The following is an 11,645-nucleotide window of genomic DNA, read 5'->3' on the forward strand; positions in this document are numbered from 1 at the left end:
CTCACCTCCAATGACCTGTTCGAACCATTTCAATCTGGCTTCCGCTCACGTCACAGCACGGAAACAGTCCTTCTCAAGGTCACCAATGACCTTCTCCTCTCCTCAGACTCTGGCCACCTCAGCATTCTCCTCCTCCTCGACCTCACAGCAGCCTTCGACACCATCAGCCACACCATTCTCCTCTCCCGCTTGGAATCATCCCTCAACATCACTGGTTCCGCCCTCTCCTGGTTAAGGTCATATCTCACAAACAGACAACAATTCATCAGCATCAACAACTGCACCTCCTCCACTGCTCCTCTGTCACAAGGCGTCCCCCAGGGTTCGGTGCTTGGTCCACTACTCTTCATCCTCTACATGCTCCCCCTCGGCAACATCATCCGCCGCCACGGTCTCCATTTCCACTGCTACGCCGACGACGTTCAGCTGTACATCTCCACCGAATCCATCACCACCCTAACTCACTCCACCCTGACCAACTGCCTCACTGAAATAAAATCATGGATGCACTCAAATTTCCTCCAACTCAACTATGACAAATCTGACATGATCATCATCGGTCCCAAATCCCTAACCAAAACTGCCTACAACTTCTCCCTCACTGTCGACAACTCCACTTTGTCCCCGTCTAACCACATCCGCAACCTTGGAGTCATCCTCGACAGTAACCTCTCCCTTGAACACCACGTCAACCACATCACAAGAACTGCTTTCTTTCACCTAAAAAACATTGCCCGGCTCCGCCCATCACTCTCGTTCTCTGCCGCTGAAATTCTCATCCATGCCTTCATCACTTCCAGACTTGATTACTGCAACAGCATCCTCTATGGCTCATTTTCCAAAGTCCTCAATAAACTTCAGTACATACAAAATTCTGCCGCTCGCCTACTCACCCATACCCGCTCTCGTGACCACATCAAACCAGTCCTCCAGCAGCTCCACTGGCTCCCCATCCCTCAACGCATCCATTTCAAAATCCTCCTCCTCACTTACAAAGCCATCCACAACCAGGCCCCCTGCTACCTCACCAACATGCTCCACCACCACACTCCTTCTCGCAGCCTCCGCTCCTCCGACGCAAACCTCCTGTCCCCGCCACTCAGAACCAAGCACCGGACCTGGGGTGACAGAGCCTTCTCCATCGCTGCTCCCACCCTCTGGAACTCTCTCCCCAAACACATCCGTGACTGTGCAGACCTCCCAAAATTCAAGTCATATCTCAAACCTCACCTTTTCAGAACTGCTTTTAGTGTGTGATTAATATCCTGTGTCATGATTTTATGTGTTAAGATTTTATATTTGAGTGTTATATTCCTATGTACTGCATCTTTGATTTTATATTTCTTATTTTTATACCTCTGTACACTGCTTCTTTTTCCTATATCTCTTTGTAAAGTGTCTTTGAGTTCTCTGAAAAGCGCTATATAAATAAAATGTATTATTATTATTATTATTATTATTATATCAGCCTGTACCAGCTATACCAGTCCAGTATGCTTCTCAATTCCATTATACACCACCACAGATGCCATATGACCTCCAGCCACTTAGACAGCCAGTTCCCGTACCCCAACTACCTAAACTGGTCCATGATAGTGAAAGAGAATTCACTGATCTGAAGATAGCGCTGGACCACCTACTCAGTCCCCATACTGAACTCTCTGAACATTACAAGTACCGTGTACTTATGGAGCACCTGGTTCTGGATGAAGCCAAGCTTATAGCCCAGTCCTGCAGGCATTACGCACAGCCCTAAACTGCTGCCATGCAGGCCTTACAGCGACAGTATGGACAGCCACATCAACTCGCCCAGAGCGAGATTGCAACAATCCTGAACTGTCCTGATCTCAAGGCAGGAGATGTCAAAGCCTTCCAGAGCTTTGCTCTCAGCGTCGATCTGCTAGTAGGAATGTTGACATCGCTGGAGGGGCCCAAAGGGATGGAAGTCACGTCGACCGGCCATGTGGATCAACTGCTGAGTAAGCTCCCTAAGCACTCAAGAGACAGCTTCGTGGAACACCTACAGGCTCAGGGTCGCCTTAACACAAACAGCCTGAACCCATATAACCTCCATGACCTCTCAGAGTGGCTCAAAGCAAAGGCCGAAGCTCAATGTCTTTCCGCGAAAATGGCGCAGCGCTATTGGACTGATGGACCACAGCCATCCAAGAGAGACAGACAAGTTCCCACACTCAGATCGCACAACCAGCCTGTCTCAGTTTACCATGGCTCTGACAAACCTGAATCTGACAGCGATCAACCTTCAGAGATACTCCAGCCAGAGCCCAAGCAACAGAAGTTTAGGAAGATGTGTCTCTTCTGTAAGAGCACAGATCACTATTTATCACAGTGTCCAAACATCGTCCAACACTCGCCAGATGAGGTCGAGAAATGGATAGCTGATGGCAAACGCTGTCGTAAGTGTGGTCGCACCAACCATGAGCAAGATGCCTGCACCTTAAAGAAAGCATGCAGTGAATGCCAGGAGGTTCACCTCAGAGTTCTCCATGCCATTGCTAAGCCAGGCCCACGTGTTTACCTCATCACACCAAAGGATCGTGCTTCACTCGCCAACTCCAAGCAAGGAGGGAAGGTGTACCTTAAAGTGGTTCCAGTACTCATAAGCAATGGGAACAGATCACTGCACACCTACGCGATCTTGGACGATGGGGCCGAACGCACCATCATACTGCCAGCTGCTGTCCGACACCTGCACCTTAAGGGCGAGTCCGAGACCCTCTCTCTCCACACTATGCGCCAGGACGTGGCCCGTCTCACTGGTGTGTCAGTCGACTTCTATGTGGCTTCCCCAGCACAGTCTTCAAAGCAGTACCTGGTTAAGGGTGCCTTCACAGCTAGTCGGTTGGCTTTGTCAGAACAATCCTATCCCGTGACTACACTCCAGAAGCGCTATCGTCACCTGCGGGGTATCCAGCTGCAGAATTTCAGTAACGTACAGCCATTACTGCTGATTGGTGCAGATTATTCTGAGCTGATCACCGCCAAGGAACCTGTCAGGGTTGGCGTCAGAGGTGGGCCTGTAGCAGTTCGTACAGCACTCGGATGGGCGCTGCAGGGTTCTGATGGTCCTCCTTCTCACGCTACTTCTTGCTACTTCACATCACTCAAACCAGCACCAGACGACCTCTACCAACATGTCAAGCGTCTCTGGCAGCTTGATGTGCTCCCATTTCGGAGTGAGAAGCTAGCAGTCCGGTCTCGTCTTGATCAAGAGGCCATAAGTATCCTCGAGGCACACACCAAGAGGGTGAAGGTTGGTGATACACTCCGGTTTGCCACGCCAGTGCTCCGCACTAAGGATGCACCACCACTGAATGCCCCTCCTGATGCAGTAATGACCCTGCTCCACAGCACGGAGCGGAGACTGCAGAAGGACCCAGCCAAGGCTAAGATCTACGAAGCGGAGATCCAAAAGCTCATCGATGGAGGGTGTGTGACCAAGCTCAAAGCAGAAGAGGTGGATCAGACCAGTGAGTCACGGTTTATTCCTCATCACCTCGTCCATCACAATGGCAAGGATCGTCTGGTGTTCGATTGCTCCTTCACCTATCGCGGTCTGTCCTTTAATGAGCAACTTCTCCCTGGTCCAGCACTTGGACCCTCCCTCATCGGAGTTCTCCTGCGATTTCGGCAGTATGTTGTTGCCATCAGTGGAGATATCCGGGCAATGTTCCACCAAGTGCGCCTCTTGCCCGAGGACCGCCCTCTACTGAGATTCATCTGGAGAAATCTGCATAGGGAAGACAAACCTGACATCTATCAATGGCAGGTCTTGCCGTTTGGTACAACAAGCAGCCCCTGCTGCGCTACGTTCGCGCTGCAGAAACATGTCAGAGACCATGCAGAAGGGAACGAGGACATCCTACGATCCACAGAGTTGTCATTCTATGTGGACAATTGTCTCCAGAGCCTTTCAACACCAGAGTCCGCTAAAATCCTCGTGGACAAGATGCGACAGTGCCTAGCCTCTGGAGGGTTTGAGATCCGGCAGTGGGCGAGTAACTTCCCAACAGTTGTCTCCCACTTACCCTCCACAGCTAGATCAGAGAGCACTGAACTGTGGCTAGCTGAGAAGCGCACTGACCCGCAGGAGCCAGCACTGGGTTTGCGATGGCACTGTCCAATGGATCAACTTGGTTACAGGTCCAAGCCAGCAGAAGGTGAGACTCCTACCCTACGCCATATCTACAAAGTTCTCGCTAGCCAATATGACCCCCTTGGTGCAATTATTCCCTATACTCCCTAAGGTTCTTGTCCAGAAACTATGGGCTAAGAAGAGAGGATGGGATGATCCAAATCTCCCTCCTGACATCCTCAAGGCCTGGACCAGCTGGGAGCAGGAACTCCCAGAGGTGGAAAACATCTCTCTCCAGCGAACCTATGCACCACTGGAAGTTGCCACTGAAGCCACAGATTACACCCTGCACGTTTTCTGTGATGCCTCGGAACATGCATATGGTTTGGTAGCCTACCTAGCCACCAAAGGTAATGACACAGTCCACGTTTCATTTGTGATGGCCCGGTCCAGGGTGGCGCCAAAGCGCCAACAATCGATGCCACGGTTGGAGCTCTGTGCAGCGTTGACAGGAGCCCAGCTATGCAGATCCTTTCACACAGCAGTATGACCTCAGAGAGGCTGAAATACTCCTGCTGAAGGCTAGCCAAGCAGACTGCTTTCCAGAAGAAGTGAAGCGTCTGAAGGTTGGCAATCCATTGCTGCCCAGCAGTAGACTCAGTGCACTCTCTCCAGAGATGGACCAGGCCATGGGGCTCATCCGCGCTGGTGGACGTTTCCGTCGCATGGATACACCCTGTCCGACTGACATCCACCCCATCATTCTTGATCCTTGTCATGCGGTGACTAGACTCATTATCAAGGATGCGGACGCCCGCTTACTCCACCCAGGGCCAGATAGAGTCTTCGCTGAGGTCAGGCATCAGTACTGGGTTCTGCGTGGGAGACAGGCCATAAAGCATCACCAGAGGACTTGCACTGAATGCAGGAAGTGGAGAGGGAAGCCGGTGGTTCCAGTGATGGCGGACCTACCTCCTGCTCGCTTGCGACTCCTTAAGCCTCCATTCTTCTCCACGGGAGTCGATTGCTTTGGACCATATGTGATTAAAGTTGGGCGGCGAAGCGAAAACCGCTGGGGAGTCATTTTCAAATGCCTCACCACCAGATGTGTCCACTTAGATTTGCTGAGTAACATCGACACTGATGCCTTCCTCTTGGCACTGAGGTGATTCATTGCCCGCAGAGGCACTACTTCCGAAGTTCTTTCAGATCAGGGGACAAACTTCCGAGGGGCAGATAGAAAGCTTAAAGAAGCATTTGCTGCAATGGCACCTCAGCTGCAAGAGGAACTTGCCAAACACCAGATTAGGTTTAAGTTCAACCCCCCAGGAGCTCCGCACTTTGGTGGTGCGTGGGAGCGTGAGATACAGTCTGTCAAGAAAGTGCTACAGGTGGTGATTGGTGCTCAGCCCCTCCAAGAAGACGTCTTGCTGACAGTTCTAATAGAGGTGGAATGCATTCTTAATTCCAAGCCTATTGGCTACGTTTCATCTGATGTGGCAGATCCAGATCCAGTGACACCAAACATGTTGCTGATGGGGCGGCGAGACGCCTCCCTCCCACAAGTGACTTACGCTCCAGACATCCTCACCAGGAGGTGGTGGCGTCATTGCCAGATGATGGTGGACCACTTCTGGGTGCAGTTCATCAGAAGCTACCTACCGTCTCTTCAGGTCCGCCAGAAATGGCGGCACCACACTGATGATCTTCTTCAGGACGCTGTGGTGATGATCGTCGACCCTCAGCTACCACGTGCTCACTGGCCGGTGGGGAAGGTGGTTAAGCTGAATGTCAGTGCTGATGGCTGTATCCGATCAGCCGAGGTCCGAGTTGAGAACAAGACTTTCCTGCGACCAGTGGCACGTCTGGTCCAGTTGCCGGCCGTTCCAGACGACGAGGTCGTTACGAAGACTGAGTCACTACCTTAGGGAATTTATTGTTTTTTTTTTACTTCATAGCCATGCTATTCAGGGGGTGGCTGTTACAAATTCCCTATTTTTGAGTGGTTTAAGTATATATGTTTATTACATTTGTTCAGGCATTTTTTTTGGACGGCACGGGTCCTTTCTATTTTTAGTCGGGCACTTACCGTAGGCAGCATTGTTTGGGTCCTAAATGTTTACACTGAGGAGACAGCGGGAGAAGTCACATCCATGTCAGTCTCTGGTTTATTTCTCTATAAGTGCGTTCATGAAGAATTAACCACTTACACCTGGTAGAACTGCATTATCCTGTAAAGCCTGAAGCTTTCTATATAAAAGGAGAAAAGAAATCTCTGTGTCCAGTCTGCTCTCTGATAGGAGTTGCTGTCCAGGGTAGAGAAGTCCCAGCAAATATCCTTGCACCCAGTATTCATAACACCAACAGCAACACCCACCATCATCTCGGTAAACGTAAAGAAGTCTCTCTGACAGTGTCAGCATTTACAAAGTAATACATTTATTAAAGTAGAATTCATGGTAGGGCTGTTACTGGTGTGCATTACATTGCACAGTGTCTAATGAAGTGGTCAGAGAGTGTATTTAATTAATTATTATCTGTAGGTAATAGGTAGGTGGATAAACGGTGTCATAAAAGTCTCTGGTAAAACATGATTTGAAATGCACCTCTTTGATGTCCTCTAAAAGTGCGTTCACATTTTCTTTCCTCCATTAAGTTATAACTTTGACCAGAAATGCTTTTTCCTCCTCAACGCCATAAGTTAAAAAACAGTCCGTGCTCTGCTGTAAACAATGGAGCCCACAAGGGTTTTTGCACGGCGACGTCGCGTTATTCTAATTTGCTCTGGTCTTATCTAGTCTGCTAGCACCCAAAATACTGGGCAAGGTAATATTTAAGCTAGACTATCCTAACTTTAGCTTGCTAACATAGCAGTGGTGTTAGAGTCTTATGGGAGGCATCACTTGATTCTGCAGAGCGGTGAAGCTTCAGCCACACCCTCTTTCATAACTCATGAACCGGTTGTCATAGAGTCTTGCAGGAGTCCACATTAGATTTGGTGCGTCCATTCCGCAGCCGCAGCTTTCTACCTATGAGGCTGAAATTTGCAGTGGAGATCAAATTGTTTGTGAGTTGGTGTGTGTAAATGCATGTACATGTGGATGCACACGCATATGTGGTTGCAGCTATTGCAAATTCTCACTTGTTAGATTGAGTGATGTAGCTTGGAATTTGAATTTTAACCATAATTTCAAACTATATTTGTCCAGAAACAACAAATAAGCCAAGGTTCGAGTCAACAACATCAGGGAGTATACTGGTGTTATTACCTCTTTATCTCTTGTGTTAGCTTTCTGTTACTATCTCTTATGTATCTTACAGGGCTGGCCCTGGCCAAATTGGGGCCCTAAGCGGCATTTTATTTGGAAGCCCCCACGCCCCCGGCCGAATCAAAAATTACCGGATTTTTGGCATGACACTTCCCGCCGACCACACAATCCCAGATGTATAATCGGAATAAAATGACGGCACAAAGACATTCCATTAAACTTGACAAGCTATATTAGTAAGAACAAAGTACTGTAAGTGGAATAAGCAGTACTGTATGCGTCAACTAAAAAAAAGAACTTCAAACTCGAATAAATAAAAAAAAATCTGAGTCACAAATAGTCATCAATTAAAAAAATAATTTCAACAAAAGATGTTTTTCTAAAAAAAGTACCTTTAACCTGACAAATATCTGAAAGCAGGTCAGTGAACTAAACAAGCATGTGTGTTATGAATTAAATAAATTCAATTCAAATAGCCTTAAATTGATCTTTTTTACTGATGTATAGATTGATAGGCTATAAACTTAAGCAAATATATGACCACCAACTGGTCACTTTAGCACTCCTTTTTCACAGAGGTGAATGCAGACAAATGCATTTACAAGACATTCAAGAAATGGTAAAAGGGCTGCTGGAAGATGTCATCTCCAGGCCACATTTTAGACAGAGACTTACAGTCGTCTCTCTTCTATCTCATTATGAGGAGCAGCTAAGGTGTTTTTGTGGCGCCACAAAGTTTTACATTTATTTCAACAACATACCAACTCTTCCTCTGGTTTTGATTTTTTTTTTTCATCTTAGTTGCTCCAGATTCAAAATTCCTCTTAGAAGCCATCTCTCTCCTCATCTGCAGCAGTGCCAGTGCATCTGACCACTGATTGGTCAGATGCAGATTGCTGTCGATCATTGCAGTGACCGGTGGGGTGTCAGATTACAGGTGTCTTTTTTCAGGTATGATGTATGTAGTGTGTCCCAATAGTATGCATATGCAAGCATACTGCATACTACACTTCATACTTTGTAAGGGCAGCTGCAGTACATACTAAAAGTAAAAAGTATAAGTACGCAATTTGGAATGCAGGGCGAGTTTTGTGCGATATGTGTGTTTTGTTGTCTTCCGTATGTGGGCGTGGCTTGTACACGCAGCTGAGTCAGTGCGACGTAACGTCCGCTGCAGAAAGGATTGTGGGTCAGAATGGCCAGAGCAGCATGCTGACATGCATACTGCGAAATCTAACCGGATGTAGTAGAACATCCTGGTACTCTTGGCATACTGCATCTGACATACTATGTATTGGGACATACTAATTCTTCTTTTGCCCTACTAAATAGTATGGTAGTATGAGTATTGGAACGCAGGGTTAGTGATCTAGCCTCGCAGCCGACACACACGCCATGCCCGCGGGCCAAATGAGGCCCCCCGTTGATCGTGAGGCCCTGCGCAGCTGCTTGTTCTGCGTGTAGGGAGGGGCGGCCCTGGTATCTTATCTTTAACGGGTCGGTTTTGACCCGTGTCTTAAACCAGCCATAAAATACCCTAAAAACCATTATTTATCATCCAATGTGTTTCTTACCTTAGGCTCCCTTATCCATCAAAAGATTGGTTTTCATATTTTTGTTGTTGCCCACTGGGCCTTTCTTTTGACAGCATACCCCTTGTTTTCAATATAAAAAAAATTCAATTTCGACCCATAAATATTTACTTCAAGAAAAAGGCAAAAATACAAGTCTTTTTTTTTTTTTTCGAAAGTAGAAGTTTAATACAAATACAAAATGAAAAGCAGAACTGGTAATAATACAAAATGTAGATTTACAAGGTCAAACAAACAACAACCAATCAAGCAAATCAAACCTACAGAAATCAAGTACTAGTTCCATAAAAAAGAACATGCATGTGTATGCGTGTGTGTTTAGTTGCAGTCGTCGCAATAATGGACACTGCGAATGTGTTCTTGGCAGAGATATCTTTTGCATTTGAAGCACACTTTGCTTGTCTTTCTGTCTGTACTGCTAGGGCAGACCTGACACCTCTTCCTTTTAGGCTCAGGTAGTTTCTTTGGGGTTGTGGCTGCAGCTGCTGTGGTTGATTTTGAGGAAGGGCTGGCTATGGGGGACACTGGCACTAATCCTCTTCGTGTTGGCGTGGATGGAGGGCTCAGTGGGTTCTGTATCTGTCTGACCAAGGCTGCAGCGCCTGGGTCTCGAGGCACAGATCCCCTTCGCTCAATGTGCGCCTTGACAAGTGAGCTTCCTAGCTCCTGAAGAAACAATCTCCGCTTGTTTTTTCTGTTTGAGTTCCACCCTTCGTTAATGTGGGTCCACAACACAAATGCGTTGTATGCAGACACATCGAGGATGTTGTAAAACACAACCATTGACCATCTCCTGGTCATTCGCTGGCAAGTGTAGGTGGCAGTCAGCTTGTCCAGGGTGTCCACTCCTCCTTTGTTTTTGTTGTAGTCCAGGATGATTATGGGCTTTTTGTCTTTTTCTGATGACACAGCTGCATCTTTGTGACGAGTGGACATCAGCATCACATTTCGGCCTTTTCTTGGACAGTAGGAAACAAGTGTGGTGGTGTCTGTAAAAACAAACTTTGAGGAAAGTGGATCCCTGTTCTTCATCTCCAACATTTCAGCGGGCAGCTCAGATTTGTTTTTTCTTATTGTGCCCACCATGGTGAGTTTCCTCCTGAGAAGTTCTTGTCCAAGTTCATAGCTGGTAAAAAAATTGTCACAAGTGATGTTGTGACCCTGCAGTCCAGTAGCCATATCGAGGACTATACGTTTTCCTTGTTTTTTTTCAGGGATGCCGCTTGCATCTTTGCCTGTGTAAATCTGCAGATTCCATGCATAACTGGTTCTTGCATCACAGGCTGCCCAGATTTTTATGCCATATTTGCCTGGCTTACTGGGCATGTATTGCCGGAAGGGGCATTTTCCACGGAAATGGAGTAAACGTTCATCTACTGTGACCTCTGGCCCTGGGTTGAACATCAGTGGAAGGCGCTGCACCCATTTCTCCCAGACATTCCTGATGGGAGCAAGCTTGTCAGATCTTACTCTGACGTCTCTCTCGTCAAACCTGATGGCTGTTGATAGGTTTCGAAAGGAGTAAAGTGACATTGTTGCTCGGAAAATATCCCTGCCTGTCGACGCGTCCCAGAGACTCTCTGTGGCCTCATTGCTGGATCTGTACACTCCAGCAAGAAGAGCAATACCAATGAAGGCATCCAGGTGTGTCTCATCAATGTCATGCCACGTGTCTTTGTGGACTCTTTTTCCTTCAAGGTTTGTCATATCAATGATGATTTTTTTTATTGACCATGGCAAAAACAGATTAAAACATGACTTGATGTCACTTACTCTCGTCACAGCAAACCGTGTGATCCCAGGGGTCATTTTGATGACGTTTGCAGGAGCTGCACCGCCTTGCACGTCAGGAGGTACTGAGCTCCAACAGATGCTGCCACATTTGGAATTGAATGTGTCAGCAGCAGCAGCAGCAGCAGCAGCAGCAGCGGGAGCGGCTTCAGCACTGGTGGCCTCCTCATCAGACTGATCAGATGTGTCTGTGTCTGAGTCTTCCGGTTGGTACTCCATGTCGTCTTCCTCCTCAGAAACTGGCTCATCAATATCGCTTTGCGGCTGTGTGTCCTCTAGCTCTGCCTCATATTCAGCATAGACATGATCCAGGGATACAGTAAATCCTGGATCCATTGTTGCTTGCTGTAAACTGGAGATATGTACTCTGCAAGTCACCAGCTCTAAACTGCACTGGCTTTACATGCCTGGGCATGTGCGTGCAAACAAAGGGAGAGGCCCCTCACTGAAGCTCAAGTGGTTGGGGGAGGGGCTCGCTGTGGGCTGCTGGCTGATAGTGTGTGAATGATTTCAGTTTGGTTACTTATTGTTTTATAATCTTATACTGGGTCAAAACTGATCCTAACAACACAAAGGTCATAATTTTAACCAGATCATTTTATAATTTAGTAAAAATTGAAATTTTTTTTTTCTTTAGGGTTGGTGCCGACCCTAACACTAAATTCAAGAACTTTATTCAGGAAAAATATTCAGACCAAAAATAACAGACCATTCAGTTTATCCAAAATGTCCACAGTGGTATGAGGGACGAAAAATGACAAAACAGTAAATAAATGAATAAATAAATAAATATGCATATAAATATATAAATGCATAAATAATTAAATTAATAAATATTTCTACATTTATTAATTTATTTATTTCTGTTTTTATTCATGCATTTATTTATTTATTTTT

At 46.9% G+C, this 11,645-nt stretch overlaps 1 protein-coding gene across 1 annotated transcript; it reads right to left on the bottom strand.

Annotated features, from left to right (window-relative positions):
* Positions 1-9,275: 9,275 nt before the first annotated feature.
* On the bottom strand, positions 9,276-11,084 carry LOC115354478 (piggyBac transposable element-derived protein 4-like). Its single transcript, XM_030044874.1, has one exon. It carries the CDS (start codon positions 11,082-11,084, stop codon positions 9,276-9,278), a length of 1,809 nt encoding a protein of 602 aa, XP_029900734.1.
* Positions 11,085-11,645: the final 561 nt, after the last annotated feature.

The sequence above is a fragment of the Myripristis murdjan genome, chromosome 22 (genome assembly GCF_902150065.1).
Source record: "Myripristis murdjan chromosome 22, fMyrMur1.1, whole genome shotgun sequence".
Taxonomy (NCBI): domain Eukaryota; kingdom Metazoa; phylum Chordata; class Actinopteri; order Holocentriformes; family Holocentridae; genus Myripristis; species Myripristis murdjan.

Excerpts from the sequence above, each read along its gene's own strand:
- LOC115354478 (XM_030044874.1), bottom strand. The coding sequence starts at position 11,084 with ATGGATCCAGGATTTACTGTATCCCTGGATCATGTCTATGCTGAATAT.